The following is a 22,833-nucleotide window of genomic DNA, read 5'->3' as shown; positions in this document are numbered from 1 at the left end:
AACACTGCCCGTGTTCATAGGACAGCTGTTACCATGTCGGTATAGAGTACCTAATTCTAAGTAATGTTATATTACGTGCTGCTGACTATGGATGGATCTCTGTTGATGGACACTAGGTTGTTTCTAGTTGTAAGCAAAGATTAAAAGCGTGTTAGACATTTGAACATCTGTCATGCAGAAGATGAAGAGGAGGCAGAATCTTGTTTATGATTCATGTACATGGTTTTGATGGCAAAATGTGCTTGAATAGCTAAAGTACAAGGGTAGCTCCATAGATATGTGCTATAACTTGCTGTACCACAACCATGGTGCTGTGAGTTTAGTAGAGTTTTAAGAGGTGGCCTTTGAGTTGGGTCTTAAAGTGTGGGATGGTTTCCTTGGGAGGAATTTAAGGGGCAAGAATTCCTGGTAGGAAAAATGGCATGAATAAAAAAGCTCAGGTGGTAAAGGAGACCACCTGCTCAGCAGTATCCAGTTCTTAACCAAAGCCTAAGATGTCCTTAGGGCAGGGTTTTCTGAAGTTTGTTCAGAGAATTACTCATCTTTCAAGAAGTTATGTGAAAAAAGGAATCTATGGGCAATCAAGGTTGGGAAATAACTTTGGTGTATATACCTAAGGTATATATCCTATACCTTCTTTAGAGAGTCCCAGTGCACCATGCGTATAGTGAAATCCCTGCAGAGTTCTGACATGGATAAAAGTTGAGTATCTTCATTTAACTAGCATTTTCCAAATTTCTTTCAAGTTTGAATTTTTTTTTTCTTTTAAATCTCTTAGCATTCCTTGTAACTCTGAACACCATAGTTTTGGAAATGTTCCTAGGTAATTCATTGTAGGCAGTGATACTAAGTACATACAATAGGAGAAGATTGTGTGGCAATGTGAATATCAGCTTTAAGAGTTTGTTCTTTATTAGCAGGCATTTGGAAGTCATTGATAATTTCTAAGCAGAAGAATGTGAGTGTCAAAAGAAGATTAATCTGACAGCAGTGTGCCAAATTAGAGTAGGAAAAAATATGAAGAAAGCAGTGTGGGGTGTGTTTTTGAAGGGAAGATGATTTTGACATTGACTAGTTATCACAGGAGTGGGAGCCGGTGTTAGGGGAGTGAGTAATTAAAAATAGTGGGATTCTGATTTCAGGCTCTGGGAGAAAGGTGCTTCTACAAAGAAAAATAGGGAAGTAGGAAGGAATATGTGGAATTTACTTATAGACATGTCATTTGAATTGCTGGCCAGACATCTAGACTTGTCCTCAGAAAGAGAGGGCAGATGTGGAGGTGGGGATTTTGGAAGTACCTAGACTTGAATAAGAGCAAAGAGGAGTGTAACAAACTTAAGTCCCGTTTGGACCAATCTTGGCAGAGGAATCCAGAGAATGATTTGAGCACTCATTTTTGAGATTTTGAGGTGATACTTGCAAAACTCTTTCCTCAGTGTTGCCTCACACTTCTGTAAGTAGGGAGGACTGAGCAAGTATCTGATGGCAGACAGCAAACTTAGAGGCCAGGAGAGAATGTGAAGGCAGACAGGGGGGAGGACGGCAGGAGGGTAAAAGGCATAAAAGGGGAGGAAGGGAATAAGGATTTAGGGGAAGGGTCCACACATGGAAACCTTAGAGACTTACGGGTTCCTTTCCATATGCATTGCCATGTACACAGGAGCTCAACACACACCTCTGATAAAAGGAAATAATTCTAAGCTGGTATAATGAGAGGTTTGAGTCTCTGATGATCGAGCATTGTTTTTTAGCAAGCTGGTGAACTTGAGAGGTTTCTTTTGTTTGAGTTTTTAAAATTCTCTGATGGTTGACACATAACCCTGCTTAAAAATGTAAAGTGAGTACTTTCAATAGATTTAATCTTTTAGGGAGTAATGATAGAGACTCGTGATAAAAGTTTAAATACAGAAAAGTGTAAAGAAGGAAAATTAAGTACAAAACAGAGTTAACATCCTAATGAACGTTGTTCTAGCTCTCTCTTTTGTGTGTATGATTATACATAAAAGAGATTATACTGTACTTGAGTTTTTAAAAAATGATTTTTCAAAGAAGGCAAAGGTCAATGATTACAGGAAGTTAGTGTACAGATCCTAATACATAACTATTAATCATCTTGAGTGGCAGAGTTTTGCTTAACTGTGAAAACAACTGAGCAGGCATTGAAGGGGCCCCTCTATTTCAGTAGACAGCAAATCATAGAAGACACTTCTCATAGGACATGGTGGAATCTCACACATTTTGAACTCTAAAAAGTATACCTAAAATAGCAGAAATGATACCATAGTGAATAATTTTGCATGGCAGGCAGGTAAACTTGATAAACAAATGGGATTTCCTAGTTCTGTTTGCCATTTTTTTTTTCATTTTCTAACTGTACTTGATTCAGGCAAGTATGAGTGTATGCTAAAAGTACTTGGTAAAAGTTTGATGGAGAATAGAATATTTACCCAATTCCAATGTATAATCTCACATAGTATCACCAAAAAAGTTGACTTCACAGTGAAAAAACCTGGCAGACACTACCTCTACTAGGATACCAAGGTTAACATCACTAAAATTGGGACTGAGTGATATCATGTGCTTCCTGACATGATGCATGCGGATAGTAATGATGTTAGAGTGTATATCCAGAATCTAATCATGAGGAAATATCACACTAATCCAAAAGAAGGAACATTCCACAAATCTGGCTGTAGTCTTCAAAAGTGTCAATGCTGTGGTTGTCTTTACATGTTATCTTTTCATTGGGTACAGTGTATGTCTACAATAATTTAATCAGTTCCATATTAGGAATTTTAGGTTAATTGCAATTTTTCACTGTTATAAAGAGTGTGTGATGAATGTCTTTCTGCATTTGTCTTTTATTGTTACACTAGTGCGGTTAGCATCTCAGAGTAGATTCTTAGATGGGAAATTGCTGTGTCAAAGGCTGTTCACGTTCGTGTGTCCTTACTGTGTTCAGACCAACTTCTCTGAAGTTTACATTCTCTTCAACTTGAAAGGATGCATTCTGGGTCAGGGATTTTAACTGTGACTTTAATTCTGTGATTTTTAGTTAAACACAGATGGAACGGTTAATTCCTTTTTTATCATAATGTTTTTGTCAATTCTTTCTGATATAGCTTTTAAAAGCAGTCCATCTCCAAGGCCATGAAGGACCTGTTTATGCAGTGCATGCTCTCTACCAGAGGAGGGCATCGGATGTTGAATTACGTACACTGATAGTTTCTGCAGCTTCTGATTCTACCGTTCGAATCTGGTCTAAAAAGGGTTCAGAAGGTAGGTTTAGAGACATTATAATCCATATGAAATAGTAGTTGTCAAATGAGTGACAGGAGAACATACATACCATTTTTTTTTTTTTTTTGGTGTTTTAAGTCATTTTGTTCTCTGTAATGTTAAAGGTTGATAATTTAAATTCACATGGTCATTGGGGGCTCAGGATTGACCTCTTTTATCCTCTCCTGCACCCGGGGCTGTGATGATGCTACCCAACTTTTCTGCATGGATAAGCTCAGAGTTAGTTGTTCATGGTGTTTTTTATTATTTCTTAGTAACATGCCTTCAGACCTTGAACTTTGAAAATGGATTCACTCTGGCTCTCTGCTTATCTTACTTGCCTAATACTGATGGTGAGTATCCTGCTAAGTATACATTAAAACAGCAATATATTTTTATATTTCCATACAACCAGAACCTAAAAGAAACATTAGGTCTTAATTTCGTATCTAAATGTTTTCATGAAACAAGTTGAGACATGGATAATATACTTTTTAAAAAAATTGAAGTATGGTTGACAAAATGTTACATTAGACAATAGTTGCAGGTATACAACATAGTGATTCTACTACTCTGTACCTTATGCTATGCTCACCAGAAGTGTACTTTTTGTTTTCAGTATTCAAATGATTTTTGTGTAGAACATAAAATTAAGGGAAAGTGTTAAGAATTTTGATAGCTATTGAAAATTTAAGTGATTTAATATGTACTTGGGATTGATACTGCTATTTATCAAATATATTATCAACATCTGTAGATCTAATTTGGGAAAGTTAACCCTTTGAAGGTGAAGGTCTAGGATAAGTTGAAAAAATACTGAAGATGTCCCTTATGAACATTTCTGTGAGGATGAGAGCCTCTTCAGATCCTGCATAATAACCATTTGCCCAAGACCACTTAAAATTTCCCAACAGAAAGTTTTCCCCTTTGCTATGAAACCCATCTGTCTATACCTTTAATTATCCTCCACAAAGTTGATGGCCAGTGGGAGTCGGTCCATCTCTGCCACCTCAGTTGCTTGGAGGACATACCTCGTGGAGAGAGGCAGGCCTGCAAGCCCCCAGCCTCCAATGCCCTCTGCAGCAGGAACTGCGACTCCGCCGTTTCATGTGATGCTCCCACTTTGTGTGAGGGCTCCCCGATAGGAGGAACTCATACATCCTGGCTTTGTAACAGAGAATTTAGTTTCTTCCCATCCACATTGAGGCCAAGTGACTGGAGTTTTATTTTTTACTTGATTTAAAGTGAGGAAATCTTTGAAAAACACACCTGTTTACATTTACTTAGAAAAAGAGTCCTTATTTTATCTGCTGTCCTTCGGTAATGTGAATTTTTTATAGCCTCATCTTTCATAGTGTTTTAACTATGTATTTAACGACCTGCTTTTTTTTTTTTTTTTTACAAATTGAGGTGTAAGTGACATATTAGTTTTAAGTGTACAACATCATGATTTGATATTTGTATTGAGAAAAGATCACCACAGTAAGTCTTATTAATGTCCCTGAGCGTACATAGTTACAGAATTTTTTTTCCTTGTGAGAACTTTTAAGATTTACTGTCTTTGCAACTTTCAGTTGTGCAATAATTACATGCCCTTTTACTTTGTTCTCTACTGGCTTCATGAATTTGGTTTTACTGTTGAATTCTCAAATAAAATGTAAGATGCTTGAAGTGACAAACATACCCTTAAATCTTTGTGCAGTAGCCATGATGCTGGGCTCATAGCTCTTATATTTTCTTACTCAGTTGGGTTAACAACTTTTTGGATTAATCTTCTGGTTGACTTGGTGAAATGTTTTTTATGTTCTTTTCACCACTACTTCTATCATAAATGACACAGGATGGAGGAGAGGACTCTCAGTCATTCTTTGCTAAGTAACCATTTAATAGAACATTTTAGAGTGTTCATTTTATTCCTATGGACATTTATTGAGCACTTTCGATTTATTTGTTCAGGGTGTGGAAAGTAGAAGCCTGGGTTCTTTATGCAGTGCTTAGAATCCGGCATTGGTGATGATCATAACATGTGATGGAATATTTACAGTAAAGCCTCATTTTATCCTTCCAGTACCAATATTAGCATGTGGCGATGATGATTGCAAAATTCACTTATTCGTTCAAAGAGATGACCAGGTAATTAATGATTTCATTAAGATACTAGAATTATGTTCTGCTTAATTACATATCATAATATAGACTATTTCTATTTTTTTTTTTAAAGATTTTATTTATTTGACAGAGAGACACAGCGAGAGAGGGAACACAAGCAGGGGGAGTGGGAGAGGGAGAAGCAGGCTTCCCGCGGAGCAGGGAGCTTGATGCGGGGCTCGATCCCAGGACCCTGAGATTATGACCTGAGCCGAAGGCAGACGCTTAACCATCTGAGCCACCCAGGCGCCCCTAGACTATTTCTAGATGGTAGAATTTTAAGCAATGTTCTAATCTAAACCAAATAGTCCAATAGGAGAATCTTTCTGACAGTCCTCTCTGTCAAACAGTTTTCCACTTTGTTTGAACACCAAGTAAGTGCTGTCTTGGCCACCTGGGCCAGAGTTGTTAGGTGGGAAACAGGTCGTTGGATGGGGGAAGGACAGGAGGAATGTTGTGGTAGTGATTTTTTTTTTTGGTCGATTTTAAATAAAGTATATCTGTGGTGAAATTCCCCTGGTAGTGTTTATTTGTCCTTCTGAGCTTTACCTACATGTTGAGTGGTTAAATTACAGGAGGGAAGTTCCAGAAAAGATGTAGTTTAACTTAGAGGTGCTTGTTTCTTTGCATTCTATGAGAAAGTTTAAAATGGTTGTGAATGGCCAACCACCCAGCTTTTTTCTATAGAACAGCACATGTTATTTTATCCTGTAAACATTGAGTATTTATTTGTCTATAGATAAGTATATTACCTACTCACATGAGTTAGATGATTATAAGATTTTTATTCCCAAATGAGAGCTCTATCTTATGTCTGACCAGAGTGTTCCCAATCTAAAAACAAACAAAAAACAGTGCGTTAGGACTGGCTGTAACCCCAAATGAAATCACTAATATACATGAAAATATTAAATTCTTACATCAAGGCTGATGATTTTTGTTATCTTACTAGTTTCAGAAAGTGCTTTTGCTCTGTGGACATGAGGATTGGATAAGAGGCGTGGAATGGGCAACCTTTGGTCAGTATGAAATCTTGCTGAAGTACATATGATGGGGCAAGTGTGTGGAACTTCCAGGAAAGCAGCCTCTTATGTGTTCATTTAATGTTTTCTTTGTATGTAACATTTTTCTGTTGTCTCTATTAGGAAAGAGGATTCTTCCCCCTTTGTTAACTATTAATTGGGGTGGTAGAGGATGAAACTGATGTATTAGACATGCAGACGTTCTTGAGTTCTTTGTAGAATTTTGTGGACTGTGTATAAGAATGCTGCACATTGTAACCATTTATTAGCATTGTATGTATATTTGCCAATGTTACTAAAAAAGAACATAGGTCAAATGAATGAAGGGTAGGGAAACAAAGTCTTATTTTTCCAGGAAATCTAGAGATCAGCATATTGTAGAGGAGAAAGGCTTATACCTAAATTTAAGAATATAATGTTTAAAAAATAATGTGTTTTTTTTTATTAGGTAGAGATCTTTTCCTAGCAAGCTGTTCACAAGATTGCCTAATACGAATATGGAGGCTATATATAAAATCAACATCTTTAGAAACTCAAGACGATGATAATATAAAACTGAAGGAAAATACTTTTACAATAGAAAAAGAAAGTGAGTAATAACGAAAATATTTGATGTAACAGCTTCCTAGCTCATTCATTTATCTGTTTCACTATACACCTACGTGAAGGTTAGTTTTTTAGAAGTATCTGTTGCCTACCTGAAACTGATACTATGCATTTTTTTTATAAAGGTTATATTTGAGGATAAGTTATTTTTCATAATAAGTTTCATAATATGAAACTTATTTTTTTCTAACCATATTAGTAAGGTTTTTAAAAATTGCTGAAAATGTCTAATGTTTTCTCAGTAAATTAATTTATAAAATGATGCCAAATTTGCAGTTTTAGCGAAGGAAGATCTAAAGGAATAAAGAGAATTATTCATACCTTTACTGAATAAGAGACAAGCCAAAGCACTACACTTGAGTGGTATATGTAATTCTTATTTTCTTACTGTCTGGAATCAGAACAGTACCTCTGCATGGTAGATCCTGCTGGAATGTTGTATTTGAAGGCAACACTTTTGAGTGTTCACCTAAATTATAAAGTTAGCCCTCAGTGAGCATTGTTCACCTAGGAATACTCTTCTTTCTTATTACTTTAATTGATTTTAAAGCCTACTAGAGTTGAGATTTTGGTAACATAGTTTTATGGGGAGAACCAGGAAATCTTTAACCAGCATGTTATGAGTAGCTAGCTATTCCCAAATATGAAATTTTTGTGACATTTTTATTAATTATTTTATTTGAAAGGTTACGATACTGCTTTGATCTCCTCTATTTCTACATTTTTTTTTAAAGATTTTATTTATTTATTTGACAGAGAGAGACACAACAAGAGAGGGAGCACAAGCAGGGGGAGTGGGAGAGGGAGAAGCAGCCCTCCCGCGGAGCAGGGAGCCTGATGTGGGGCTCGATCCCAGGACCCCGGGATCATGACCCGAGCCGAAGGCAGATGCTTCACAATTGAGCCACCCCAGCGCCCCTATTTCTACATTTATCTTAAGTTTTTTTTAAAAATGGTATTTAGGCTATTGCATGTTGATAATGAGTGCAGATAGGAGGTTGTCAAGGAGCCTGACATCTCTGGCTTTGCTTTTTAATTGGAATATAACAGTAGCTGTTCCAGAAAACTCTTAAAATCGAACATATTCCTTAGTATGTGTTTATGACTAGATAGAGAAAAATTGAGAGAAAAATTTATATATCTTTGGAACTCTTTTCTCCGTAATTTTGAACAATGGATAAAATTAATGGAATTTATTTTTTTGTTGAATGCTCTTTTTTGTTAAATGTAAATCATGTTCTGATTTTTGGAAAGGGGGTATGTAATTGTACAACTTGGTTCTGAAAATTCTTTTTAGAAGAGCTTTGAGAAAAAATGTCATTGTTTTTGTTGTAGGTATTAAAATAGCATTTGCAGTTACTCTGGAGACTGTGCTGGCTGGTCATGAAAACTGGGTAAATGCAGTTCATTGGCAGCCTTCATTCTATAAAGGTAGGAAAAAAAAACACACATATCCCTCATTTCACTTAAATCTCACGTATAGAATTTTAAGCTGACCAAATGAAGTGGAGGGTTTTTTTGATTAAAAATATCAAATAGGGACACCTGGCTGGCTCAGTCAGTGGAGCATGCAACTCTTGATCTCAGGGTTGTAAATTTGGGCCCCATGTTGAGTGTAGAGATTACTTAAAATCTTAAACAAAAAAAAATTAAAAAAATAAAAATTTCAAATATAAGACATTTTTAAGTTGGCAAAGTATAATACTGCAGCTGCTGGACATATTCTGCTGGACATGTTCTGCTGAACACTCAATTCCATTGAAACTTACACTCCTGAGTGGGAAAAATATGACTGATGCTGTGATGCTGAAACCACCACACCCCTTTTAACTCTTTAAAAGTTTTCATCTAATTATTATGGGATTTAAGAGAAATTGGCTTTTAAGCCAACTTCAGTTTCACTGGAACTTTACCCCCTGCAAATAGAAAGTTGGTGTAATACTGGGATAGAACATTTATGAAAAAGCAAGACTTTCTTCCTTTTTCTTTTGCCCTCAATCTGCATTTATAGAGTGATGGTTGCATGCTGAAGCTGGTGCTGCAGTGTAGAGCTAAACAAGGCACAAACCTCACATTCTTCCTCTAGCCCCTTCCCCAGGGCAAGAATAGAAAATATCAATAATGAATACTCAGGTAATCAGTATTCATTTATTATTGATATGCCATATTTGTTGCAGTTAACAAAGAACAGAGATATTACTGGTATTGAGGGACCCCTATGTATTCTTTCCTGAACCCTTTCCCCTCCATTCTTCCCTTAGGGCAACTACAGGACTGAATTTTACTGCATATCATTCACATGAGTGTTTTTATACTTCTGCTACACATTTACGTAGCCACAAACAGTATTGCTTTATAGCTGTTAAAACTTGATATCAATATGTATTCTCTTACAACTTGCCTTTTTAGCTTAACATGTTTTGGAGATGTATCCATGTTGATTCATGTAGCTCTAATTTATTTTTATTGAAGAATAATATTCCATTGTCTAAATATACCACAATTGATTCATCTAGTCTTCTAATGGTAGACCTCTGTGGTATTTCCAAAAATTTTGCTACTGTAATGCTGCAAGTGAATGTTCTTGCAGTACCCATGTCATGTTTTTCTAGTGCAGTACCCATGTCATGTTTTTCTAGTACAATCTACAAACATGATGCTTGTTGGTCACTTTAAGGCATTAGCTTTTATTCTTTAGATGGTGTTCTTCAGCAGCCAATGAGATTGTTGTCCGCCTCAATGGATAAAACCATGATTCTCTGGGCTCCAGATGAAGAGTCAGGAGTTTGGCTAGAACAGGTAAAAATGTGAATATTTAAGGAACAGAAAATTGGGTTTGATAAACAATATTTAACCCCCAAGTTTATATTCCTGGAGCTGCAGCTGTTAACTCTCTATGTATGCTAAATAAGAGGGAATGTAACAATCTCTGGACTCTCGGATTTCTGTGAGAAGTGTGGAATATTGATTATAAATTATTTTCTTTTATTGCATAGGTTCGAGTAGGTGAAGTAGGTGGAAATACTCTGGGATTTTATGATTGCCAGTTCAATGAAGATGGTTCCATGATCATTGCTCATGCTTTCCATGGAGCATTGCACCTTTGGAAACAGAAGGCGGCGAACCCGGTAAGAGAAGCGTTTTTAAATAAAGCATTTGTAGGGGCACCTGGGTGGCTCAGTCGGTTAAGCGTCTGCCTTCGGCTCGGGTCATGATCCCATCGGGCCCCCCATCGGGCCCCACATCGGGCTTTCTGTTTGGCAGAGAGCCTGCTTCGACCTCTCCCTCTGCCTGCCTCTCTGCCTACTTGTACTCTCTCTCTGTCTCTCTGTCAAATAAATAAATAAAATCTTTAAAGAGAAAAAAATAAAGCATTTGTAATCAAATAGAGTGAAATGAAACCTGGGTAAACTATGTTACATACTTATAATACTCTGCAGAAACATAGAGGTGTTTAAGTTGAAATGACATCACTTCTTACTATAGACATTATACGGTCGTTATACTGAGTAAGAAACTTAATGCTTTTCTTAGATTAAAAGTATTCATTTGTCCAGCATTGTTGAGGTTTTGAAATTTGCACATAGGTAAACTTTCTACATAAGTGAACTTTAAGCTGTATAAATTTTAAGCTCTGCCTTTAAGTTCTATACATTTTTTTGATGGGAGTGTTTCCTAAAATGTTTACTTTCCCTGTCTTCTTAAAAGAGATAACGTAATTTGGTCTTTCCTTGGATAGTTGGGTACTCCATAGGTAATTACTGATGAGTGACTGACAAAAGGGCAGTAAGACTACCTGTTATTTTGTGAGGGAATATGTTAATGCTCTCGGGGCTGTTCATAAGTGTAATTTTAAATGGTCCTCTAAATACTGGGCTCTTTTACATCTTTTTTTATAGTTGTTAGTCTCTTATCTTCCTCTAGTCATGTAGCTGCCTCTCAACATTATTCCATCTCTTACTTTCTAATTTGCTTTTGATCTGTTTCTTTGGGTTTGGGGAAATGAAATTGCAGGAACAGCAGCTAAGAGCACAGGCCTTGGAGTGAGGCCGCCCGCGTTCAGACCCTGGCCCCAGCATTTTCTAGCTCTGACCTTGAGGATATTGCCTAACCTCTGTCTCAGGTTCCTCCTCTGTGAAATGTGTATAGAAATAGCACCTACTCAAAGGGTTTCTGTGATGCTTCAGTGAGTTCATATTTGTACGGTGTGAAAAACTGGGCCTGGTACATATGGGATAGTATATTTATATATTTTAAATCAAATAAGTAAATGAAAAAAGAGCATTGAGTGAAATGTGAATCAATAGATTCTGAATGGGCATCTCATGGCTTCCTTTATAAAGTAAAACTTCACGACTTTGCATAACCTTTAGTTGGTGGGCTTTGTAATAGTTGTGTCATATATAAGGATTTGACTTCTCAGTGCATGGAATGGTTTACATTTTCCCTTATATTTTCCGTTTGGTGTTGACCTTCAAGATTGTTTCTATTGTATGGAATCAGACCTATACATACAGAGAACAAACTGATGGTTTCCAGAGAGGAAAGAGGATGTAGGGTTGGGCCAAGTAGCTGAAGGAGAGTGGGAGGTACAGACTTCCAGTTATGGAATGAGTAAGTCGTGGGAAGAAAAGATACAGCATAAGGAATATAGTCAATGGTATTGTGTAATAGTGTTTATGGTGACAGGTGGTAACTACACTGGCAGGAGCATAGCATAACGTATAGATACGTTGAATCACTATGTTGATACGTTGAATCACTATGTTGTACACCTGAAACTAATGTAACATTGTGTGTCAACTGTACAAACATACCAAGAAACAAAAGGATTATTTCTACTATGAAATGAGCCAGGGAGTCATCAGCTAAGGCACTTTTTTTTTAAGATTTTTTAATTTGAGAGTATGCGCATGTGCGTGGGTGGGGGGGGGGGCAGAGGGAGAAAATCTCAGCAGACTCCTCCCTGAGCATGAACCCCGATGTGGGGACTCAGTCCCGCAACCCCGAGATCATGACCTGACCAAAATCAAGAGTTGGGGCATGCTTAACTGACTGAGCCACTCAGGTGCTCCTAAGGCACTTTTAAATAAGATATTTTTTAGGATGAATTTTGTTCTTAACTCGGAGTGCCTTTGAGCCATATTTCAGCTTTAGTTTTTGAGAGCCTTCATAGAAAAAAAGCATCAGATGAGTAAAAAACTCAAACCAGAAGATAGAGTTCAAGGAACTTTACTTGTGCTTACAGTTTGGCTTCAGATTTATAAGCTGCTTACCAGGTATTTAAGGTGACTTTATAGACTTTATAAAGAAGTTTTAGGTTTACAAAAAAATTGAGCAGAAAGTACAGAGGGTTCCCATTTACCCTCTGCCCCCATACATGCACAGCCTCCCACACCAGAGTGGCACATTTGTTACAATTGGGGCAGATTTTTAAAAACAAATACTGTATGTTAGGACTGTTACAGTGGAAAACTGAGAGTCCAAAAGTGCTGTTCTTTTTTCAGAACTTTTTGGGAACTCCCATTAGTGCTAACTTTAGAATCAATTTTTATGTCACAGAAGAAATTAATAGCACTTCTTAGTCACAACCTTTTAATTTTTTTGACTAGAAAATAATATAGCTTAGTTTAATCACTCACTGTATTCATCATACTTGGCTTTGAGTGACCTTTTAGCTATTTATACAAATTTAATTTTACTTTAAAGATTGTTTTACCACTACTTACGTTGTTCAAAAGATGCTTGTAGATGAGACACATGACATTTTCTATATTTCATCATCTCTTTGTTCGCACGGTTGCTGGTACAAGCTTCCTCAGGAGGTGGGTCTGCTAGGTTTGATTCAGCCTCTGCTCTCTATACCTGTAGCTCCTTTTACTTGATAAAGAAAGCCATCGGGGCTCCTGGGTGGCGCAATTGGTGAAGCATCCGACTCTTGGTTTTGGCTCAGGTTGTGATCTCAGGGTGTGAGATCAAGCCCCGCGTCAGGCTCTGTGCTGAGTAGAGTCTGCTTGAGATTCTTTCTCCCTCTCCCTTTGCCCCTCCCGCTGGTGCACTCTCTTTCCCTCTCTGTCTCCCTAAAATAAATGAATCTTTAAAAAAAAGAAAAAAAACCAAACCAATCAGGCACATACTCAGAATCTACTGACTCATTTTACATAATACTCTTTATTATGTAGTTTAACAGAAAAATACATAATGCCTAGTATGGCATTGTTCTGGATGCTCTACAAATAAAAATTCATTTAATTTTCGTAACAACTGTACAAGCTTGGTAACTCTTTTACAGAAGAGTCCTTTGAGGCAGAGAAAAGTTAAATAGTGTTTGGCTTCTAGGAGGCATTCAGTAAATGCTGAAGAGAGGGGAATTTCCCAGGGTTACTGCTTTAAAGGACGCAACACATATTTGAATGTTTAAGTTCTAATATGCTTGATTGGAAAACCTGTCCTTTTATTTTAGGATCGTATTATTTTAAGATCCCATCTTGTTTTTTTTTTTTTTTTAGTTTTTTACCTTGCTGGGGGGGCAGGGGCATCAGTCTTTTCCATCATGCCCTGAGGGGTTTAATTAAGTCATGATTAGACTTAATTCTGAGTAGTAGTGATCTCTGATTATTTTGATGTGTCATGAGTACTTTCATTGCAGAGAGAGTGGACTCCAGAGATTGTTATTTCAGGACACTTTGATGGTGTCCAAGACCTAATGTGGGATCCAGAAGGAGAGTTTATCATCACTGTTGGTACTGACCAGACAACTCGGCTTTTTGCTCCGTGGAAGAGAAAAGACCAATCACAGGTACAATGTCTTCCTACTTGACTGACATTTTTTTAAAAAACATTCTTGAGCATGTGAAAAGTGGGGCAACATTGTTAGCCACTATGAAAATGCAATTGAAAACAATGACACGGTGCCTCTGCACACTGTAGAGTGGCCCAAGTGAGAAGTACTGACAGTAAGGAGCAGAGCTAAGGATGCTGAGCGGCCGAGCTTTCGTATGTTGCCGGTAGGAGTGCAAAATGATACAGCAGTTAGGAAAACGGTTCGGTATTTTCTTAAAAACTTAGACATACGTATACTCCTTACAGTTCAGACAATTTAAGTGTTAGTTGTTTTCAAAGTGTATTTACTTGCGTTCTACATAAAATTTCACTTATCCCTTGTAATTTTAGGTTTAATTCATTAGGAAACACTGTCAAGTCTGCAGTAAAAGCGAATTTCTAAAGTCATGTAGTATTAGGTAATAGTGATTGAGGGCAATTTTTGTTCAATAAACTTTTCAGTCTTGGGCCTGAACCCAAAAAATTACAGCCGAACTTTTCCACTGGCAAGCCATTGAACTGTGCTGTGTGGTAGAGAAAGCCTGTGTACTCAGCTTTAATTTCTGACAAAAATTCTTGGAACTCACTGTGGGTCAGTCCTTGAAAATGAGTGAAATCTGCCACTACTTGAGTAGCAGTGGTAGATTCAAATTATGGAGTTGAGGACATTGGGAGCGACACTGGAGTCCATTAAAAAACAAAGCAAATGATTTGCAGTGCTTTTCTTTGGCTATTTGTGATTTATTACCTGTACAGCTCAGCTATTGTTTATTAATCATTCATTAAAAAAATGGATAAATTGGACTTCACCAAAATGTAAAATTTCTGCTTTTTGAAAGATGCTGTCAGGAAAATGAAAAGACAGGTCACAAACTGGGAGAAAGTATTTACCAAGCACATCTGTAGTAAGGGATTGATATCCGGGGTATATAAAGAACATCTCAGAACCGAGTAATAGGAAAACAAACAATCCTGTAAAAAAAAAATGGGCAAAGATTTGAACAGATATTTTTCCAAAGAAGATACAAGGAAGTAAGGACAGGAAAAGATTCTCAACCCCACTAGTCATTAGGGAGATGCAAAGTAAAGCTACAGTAAGATACCATTACACACCTATCAAAATGATTAAAGTAATAGACCATGCCAAGTGTTGATGAAGGGGCAGGCCACTGGCACTCTCGTACCCTGCTGGTGGATTGTGAAATGTATAGCCTCTTTGGGAAATAGTTTGGCAGTTTCTTAAAATTTAAATATGCATCTTTGATATCATATCATCCAGCCATTTTACTTATAGGTAGTATTTACCCAAGAAAAATAGAAGCCCATGTCCATGCAAAGACTTGTACAGAAATGTTCACAACTGCTTTTTCAGTAAAAGACAAAAAGCGGAAATAACCTAAATGTCTATCAGTACGTGAATGGATCAACAAACTTCCGTATATGTGTATACATACACGTATCTATATATATAGCTGTATGAGGGAATACTACTCAGTAACAAAAAGGATTGAATTATCATTGAACACAACCTGGATGAATATGCTCTGTGGTCATATTTCCATGGCATAGTAAATGATTTTGCATCTGATATTTTGCTTGTTGAAAAGAATTCAGTTTTTGAAATGTATGATCATTTTTTGTTTATCCTATTTTAATACCCAGGTGACTTGGCATGAAATTGCCAGGCCTCAGATACATGGCTATGACCTGAAATGTTTGGCAATGATTCGTCGGTTTCAGTTTGTATCTGGAGCAGATGAAAAAGTTCTTCGAGTATTTTCTGCGCCTCGGAATTTTGTGGAAAATTTTTGTGCCATTACGGGCCAATCACTGGATCTTGTGCTTTGTAATGTGAGTATTCCTCTAATGTTTCAACTAAATCCATGTACTTCATTTAAAAAATTTTTTTTGCTTAAGCCTGTAAATGGAGCTCATGGGTAAAAGGAAGTCAAATCATGTTGTTATTGGTTTGACAAACTTTTGTGCACATTGTGGCGTGCATTAATTTAAATGTTAAAACCAGAAATTTTTTTATTTATTTTTTTTAAGATTTTATTTATTTATTTGACAGAGAGAGAGCACAAGTAGGCAGAGCGGCAGGGAGAGGGAGAAGCTGGCTTCTCACTGAGCAGAGAGCCCGATGTGGGGCTCGATCCCAGGACCCTGGGATCATGACCTGAGCCGAAGGCAGATGCTGAACGACTGAGCCACCCAGGCGCCCCCAGAAATTTTTTTACACAGTAGCCTAAGACGTAAAGAATTGCAATGTTAAATCAAGGCAGGAATACCATGTATCATCACTGTGTTAGGTGCCTACAGTAAAACAATATATAATAGGTCATTTTTTTTTTAAGATTTCATTTATGGGAGCAGGAGGGAGAGGGAGAAGCATGCTCCTTGCTGAGCAGAGAGCTGATGTGGGGCTCAATCCCAGGACCCTGGGATCATTACCTGAGCTGGAAGGCAGACACTTAGCTACCTGAGCCACTCAGGCACCCCTAGATAGGTCATATTTTCAAGGAGATTTCCATGTAGCTGTAGGTTAGAGGTAGGGAGCAGTGGAACTGAAGTACTTGGAATCACTAGATGAGACCAATGATTTCTTTGGTGGCTAAAGATAATTTGATTGGTATAATTTGCGGGATATAAGCAGATTATTGGCACTTCAAATGGCACTCTGTAAAAATTTTTTTTAATACTGAGTTATTTAAATATGTTTAATGAAAATACTGTCTTTTTAGGAAACAGTGGTGTTTGCATGAGCATCATTAGGCATGCGCGTGGGAGACTCTTGGAAGTAGGGGATGCCATTTTCAGCCCACTTTTTGCTAGAAACCAGACGAGTGCACTCTGTCAGACTTTGAAACTCACAGAGCTGTTAGGGTTTGACACGCTCATGGATGAGAAGATAGCTGACTTTATGGATTGGGTGTAGAGGGTTGGGGGTTAACTGCAGCCTGTCTTTAGAGAGTGATTGCTTAGCATTCCATCTGTTGGTTTAAAAGAAAATGGAAATATAGGCAGATATCCACACAATGTGGTCTTTAAATTGTTCCTCTGCATTTATGAGCATGATATTTTTGTGTTCCTGAGGTAATAGTAACTTTTAGTGTTTAAAACATGTGTCATACTTTTTATTCCAGCAAGACGGTGATCTTCCAGAAGGAGCTACTGTCCCTGCTTTGGGGTTATCAAATAAAGCTGTCTTTCAGGGTAAGGCTTTAAGTGTCCAAAAGTTTTGAACCCATAGTGGTTTTTAAGACCTAGTTACACACTTGGATAACATGTACCTCATGTTCATTATTGATTTTTTTAATCATTTTTTTAAGATTGGGGCTCCTGGGTAGCTCAGTCTGCCTTCAGCTGAGGTCGTGATCCCAGGGTCCTGGGATCAAGCCCCCCGCATCAGGCTTCCTGCTCAGCGGGAAGCCTGCTTCTGCCTCTCGCACTCCCCCTGCTTGTGTTCCCTCTCTCACAGTGTCTCTCTCTATCAAACAAATAAATAAAATAAAATAATTTTTTTAAGATTTATGTATTTATTTTAGAGAAGGGGGGAGGAGCAGAGGGAGAAAGAGAGAGAATCTCAGGCAGACTCCTTGCTGAGTGCAGAGCCCGAAGTACGGCTCAATCCCTACAGCCCGAGTCAATACCAAGAGTTGGCCGCTTAATCGACTGTGCCACCTAAATGCCCCCGATTTTTTTTTTTTTAAATCACAATACATGCATCTGCTTTCTCCATCAGACATTTCATGCTAAGTACTCTGTCCATACGCAGACCCTGAAATTGGTGCAGCTTTCACAGAGTGTTTCATGGAGCACTGCCACCACACATGCTAATATGGCTAGACTGAAGAATTTGTCTGATTGTTTTAAGTTTGGGAAATATTAGGTCAAAGAAAAAGGAAGGAATCTTTATGGAATTGACTGGTGCTTCAAGGAGCACATTTGGAAAATACCGGAGTAGTGGAAATAGCCTTGGCTTTGGAATCATGTTGATGCATCGTTGAAGTACAGTCAGTAGTTTGAGGTGCCACTGCTTTCTGATGGTCTTAATATTGGGATGTGCATAGGACATATACATATGGGGACTGATTGATGATATTGATGTGTTTCTTTTAAACTAGGAGATACAGCTTCTCAGCCTTCTGATGAAGAGGAACTGTTAACTAGTAGTTTCGAGTATCAACCAGTGGCCTTTCACCCCTCCATCCTTACAGGTAAGAAATGGTAAAAAGGTGGTTTAACAGAGTCATTAGTACACATAGTATGGTACCTGTTACTCTTGACCTAAATAAGTGCTATGGAATTCACTTATTTGCATGAAAATAGAAAAAATAATTGCAATGCATTTATTGTAGAACCTCCCACTGAGGATCATCTTCTGCAGAATACTTTATGGCCTGAAGTTCAAAAACTGTAAGTTAAAGTTAAGCTTTTTGATCTGATTCTGCCATAACTTGTGATTTTTTTTTTTCTCCCCACAATTTGATTTTCTCCTTTGCTTTCCTTTTACCTACATTGTCCCCTCCCATCTAAAAATCTTTAGTGGCCTTCCTAAGGGGCAAGAAAAACTTCACATAGATTTTTATATTACTATGTATTCTATTTACTGGATTTGTTTATTGGTCTTCATATTTAAAGTAGAGAGACATAACATTATATTTCTTTTACTTTTTCAAAGGGACTTCTAAGATTTATTATTCTGTTGTTTTTATTTTTTTCCCTTTTGTGGTTCTCCATCAAAACCTTTTCTGTATTTATTGTTTGTTGTACTGGGTGGCTGGGGGTGAAAACTCATATTTTAATCTAATTGTTTGAATAAGTTGTATCACTTTTAGGAAGCTGGCATTTTCCCCAGTCTCTCTGTTTTTTCCCTAAATGTTTGCCTAGACAGAAATGTAATGTCCCTAAAAGAATTGTATGTTAGAGAGATTGATGTTCTTTTCACATTTTGAAAACTGCAGCCTGAGATTAGGGGCATATACTAAGATAGGGGTCATGCATTTTTTTTCTTTTTAAATTTTAGATATGGACATGGTTATGAAATATTTTGTGTTGCTTGTAGCAATTCAAAGGCCCTGCTTGCCTCAGCATGTAAGGTAGGGAATTTTACTTTTTTATTCTATTTGTTCACATGTTATTTGAGTTGTCAGACTCTTAAAAGTTGTGGTGATGGAGACGGAACACTCCGTGAAAGGCCACTGGGGCCTGCTTTTTTCTGAATCTTACTTTCTCCTGAATCTTACTTTCTCAGTCTCGTTTCCCTTCTATCCCTTCAAAAGCCTGCAATTGAGGGGCACCTGACTGGTTCAGTCAGTAGAGCATGTGACTCTTGATCTCAGGATTGTGAGTTCAAGCCCCACGTTGGGTGTAGAGCTTACTTAAAAATAGATAAAATTAAAAAAAAGGCCGGCAGTTGGATTTTAAATCTGTTTCAGCCATACCCTTTTGTTCTTAAATACTTGGTTTGAGTTGATTTATTTAATCAGGTATTTTAAAATGACCTCAAAATGCGATAAATTGAAATAATTGGGAGTCCTGAAGACAAGGGGAATGAGAAGGTGAAACCCAGAGCGCACTCCATTCCATCTGACAGTTTGTCCAGGAGCAGATGTGGTACTAACCAGAGTGAATTGAGTCCCTCAGCCCGTGCCAGGGTGAGGCAGGGTGGAGGCTGGCTTACTAGCATGCGGAAGAGTGCTCTTCAAGCTTTTGCCTGGGGGAATGATCTCAAACTCACAATTCAGTGTTTATCCATATTTTGTTTTTTTTTTTAAATTTTGTTTATTTATTTGAGAGAGAGAGAATGAGAGATAGAGAGCACGAGAGGGAAGAGGGTCAGAGGGAGAAGCAGACTCCCCACTGAGCGGGGAGCCCGATGCGGGACTCGATCCCGGGACTCCAGGATCATGACCTGAGCCGAAGGCAGTCGCTTAACCAACTGAGCCACCCAGGCGCCCTATCCATATTTTGTGGAGTGAATATATCTGGAGGATTATCTGAAAGGTCTGAGACCCACATATTTCTCTACATTTTCTAAAATTTATTTAGTTGTTTTAAGCTGATGACTCGAGCTGCCTATCTGGTTGGGGCCCCTCTGTCTCTGCTTTTACTGTGGCTTCTTGCCACTGCCTGTATTGAGAGGCATCATGAGAAATATTGCTGTGCCCCTCCTGCCTCACGTCTTTTGCTTGTTGTCCCCTCTGTGAGGATGGTACTACTGAGACTACTTCCTTTTGTTACAGGGGCCTGTGGAAAAAAATGGAGCTTAGTAGCAGGAATAGCCATGCTTCTCCTGAGCAGCTAATTTGTTTTTAGCTTGGGAACTGTCAGTCATATAATTGGTTATTTTTCCTTTTCAAGTGGGCTTGGCGTGTAGCAAGTGTGTGCAACTTTCTTATTGTTAACTTGTATACTTTTTCTGTGTATTTATATTTTAATAAACAGAAAAGAGGTGTGGCTTGGAAAGTTTAAATCTGAAGGTTTACTTGAAGGTAGCCGGGTTTCTTGAATGGAGGATGCCAGCCACACATTTGGTTTTGATTGGTTAGGCAAATGATTGGATGTGTCTTCCTTTGAAACTAACACTTTTAAGATTTATTTATTTGAGAGAAAGAGAGCGAGAACAAGCAAGGGGAGTGGCAGAGGGAGAGGGAGAAAGCAGACTCTGCCTAGCAGGAGCCCTACGTGGGGCTCGATCCTAGGACCCTGGGATCATGACCTGAGCTGAAGGTAGACCCTTAACCGACTGAGCCACCCACGCTCCCGAAACTAACGTTTTTAACAACTTTATTTAAAGTTGTTAGTGTACTATAAGTTGCATGTTGAAGGTGAATAGTTTGATAAGTTTTGACATATGTTTGTTTATACCTGTGAAATCACAACTACAATTAAGATAATGAACATAGCCATCAACTCCAGAAATTTCCTCTGCTGCTTGGTAAGTCTTTCCTGTCCCGTCCCATCCCTAGGAAACCACTAATCTGCTTTCTGTCATGATAGGGTACTTTGCGTCTTCTAAAATTTATATAGATGGAATCATACAGTATGCTCTCTCTTTTTTTTCATTTTTTGTGGTCTGGCTTCTTTCGTTTAGTACAAGAATTTGGGATTCACCCATGTTGTTGCATGTATGAGCAGTTTATTTTTTATTGCTGAGTAGTTTTCCCTTTTGCAGATATATTACAGTTTGTTGATCTGTTCATTTATGTATTTTTTTAAGATTTTACTTATTTGAGAGAGAGCACACAAGCTGGGGGAGGGCCAGAGGGAGAAGCAAACTCCCCGCTGAGTAGGGAGTCCAAAGTGGGGCTCGTCCCCAAGACCCTGAGATCATGACCTGAACCGAAGGCACATGTTTAACCCACGGAGCTACCCAGGTAGCTCCTGATATATTCATTTGCTAATGGACATTTGAGTTGTTTCCAGTGTTTGGCTTTAACCTATAAAGCAGTTGTGAATATTTGTATACAAGTCTACATACAGATATATATTTTCATTTCTGTTGAATAAATACCTCTGAATACAATTGCTAGATGTATGTTTGCTTATTAAAAAAATTTGTTTATTAATTTTAGGGTGGGGGGAGCCAGCACAAGCAGGGGGAGGAGGAGAGGGAGAGGGACAAGTGCACTCTCCACTGAACACGGAGCCCAGTGTGGGGCTTGATCCCAAGACCCTGAGGGCATGACCTGAGCTGAAATCAAGAGTCAGATGCTTGGAGGAAGGGGGAAAAGATGGCAGAGGAGTAGGGGACCCTATTCCAACTGGTCCCCAGAATTGAGCTGGATATCTACCAGACCACTCTGAGCACCTGTGAAATCAGCCTGAGATGTAAGAAGATCTGGATATCTACAAACAGAATATCGCAGGCCATTGGTTTCGAGGTACAAAGTGCGGAGCCATGATTCCGTGGGCAGTTATTGGAGGATAAATGGCAGTGGGAGGGAGCCTGGCCATGGGGATCCTACACTGCTGGTGAGTGATAGCCTCCCATGCTGGAGCGGCGGTGTCGCGCGTGCAAACTGGGAGCGGCTGGCGGTTTTAGAAGCACAAAGGGCAGAGATGTGCCCTGACCTGGAGGCAGGACTGGGAGCACTGCAGAGGGGCACACAACCCAGGATGCTGCAGTTTATAGCAGCACAGACAGAAACAGAGATAGTGTGGCCTGGAGAGCTCACTGAAGAACAGACAGCGATCTCTCTGCTCTGAGGCAGAGGGTTGGAAACGGTCTCTTCTGCTCTGACTCAGACGCAGAAAGCCGCCAGGGAAAGCCGCCAGAGAACAAAAGCCCCCAAAAAACAGTTCCTACTGAGCCCATACCCCGCCACAAGGGGGCAGGGTAACTCTGCCCAAACAGGGTTGCCTGAGTAACAGCGTGGCAGACCCCTCCCCCAGAAGACAGGGTGGGAGAACAAGAGGCCAGCAACCCTAAGGTCCCTAGAAAACAGGTGCATCTTGCTTGGGTTCTGGTCAATAATTGACTCTATACATTCCATCAACCACCCCTCAACAGAATGATTAGGAGGAACCCCTAAAATAGGAAAGACTCCGAGATTATGACTTATGCTGCAGATTTACAAATGGATGCAGGTATAACCAAGATGTCGGAGATGGAATTCAGGCTAGCAATTGTGAAGACAACAGCTAGAATGGAGAAATCAATTAATGGCAATATAGAGTCTCTGAGGGCAGAAATGAAAGCTGAATTGGCAGAACTTAAAAATGCTATCAATGAGATCCAGTCTAATCTAGATAATCTTAACAGCTAGGGTAAGTGAGGCAGAAAAACAAATTAGTGACCTGGAAGACAGTTTAATAGATAAAAAGGGAAAAGAGGAGACCAGGGAAAAACAACTCAGAATCCATGAAAATAGAATCAGAGACGTGACACCATGAAGTGTTCCAATGTCAGAATTATTGGAATATCGGAGGGAGTGGAGAGAGAGAGAGGACT

At 38.6% G+C, this 22,833-nt stretch overlaps 1 protein-coding gene across 1 annotated transcript in view; it reads left to right on the top strand.

Annotated features, from left to right (window-relative positions):
• Positions 1-22,833, top strand: part of ELP2 (elongator acetyltransferase complex subunit 2) — a 47,796-nt gene that overhangs the window by 5,036 nt on the left and 19,927 nt on the right. The window contains exons 4-17 of the mRNA XM_025886643.2: positions 3,123-3,279; positions 3,555-3,632; positions 5,348-5,412; positions 6,380-6,446; positions 6,898-7,038; positions 8,391-8,486; positions 9,754-9,854; positions 10,052-10,183; positions 13,705-13,854; positions 15,540-15,728; positions 17,021-17,090; positions 18,002-18,094; positions 18,236-18,293; positions 18,904-18,976. Of these exons, the coding sequence (XP_025742428.1) occupies positions 3,123-3,279; positions 3,555-3,632; positions 5,348-5,412; positions 6,380-6,446; positions 6,898-7,038; positions 8,391-8,486; positions 9,754-9,854; positions 10,052-10,183; positions 13,705-13,854; positions 15,540-15,728; positions 17,021-17,090; positions 18,002-18,094; positions 18,236-18,293; positions 18,904-18,976 (1,470 nt within the window). The remainder of the gene's footprint in view (positions 1-3,122; positions 3,280-3,554; positions 3,633-5,347; positions 5,413-6,379; positions 6,447-6,897; positions 7,039-8,390; positions 8,487-9,753; positions 9,855-10,051; positions 10,184-13,704; positions 13,855-15,539; positions 15,729-17,020; positions 17,091-18,001; positions 18,095-18,235; positions 18,294-18,903; positions 18,977-22,833) is intronic.

The sequence above is a fragment of the Callorhinus ursinus genome, unplaced genomic scaffold (assembly GCF_003265705.2).
Source record: "Callorhinus ursinus isolate GAN/ISIS: 27379988/994484 unplaced genomic scaffold, GSC_fseal_2.0 scaffold11, whole genome shotgun sequence".
NCBI lineage: Eukaryota > Metazoa > Chordata > Mammalia > Carnivora > Otariidae > Callorhinus > Callorhinus ursinus.
This window is presented reverse-complemented; position numbering and strand designations above follow the sequence as displayed.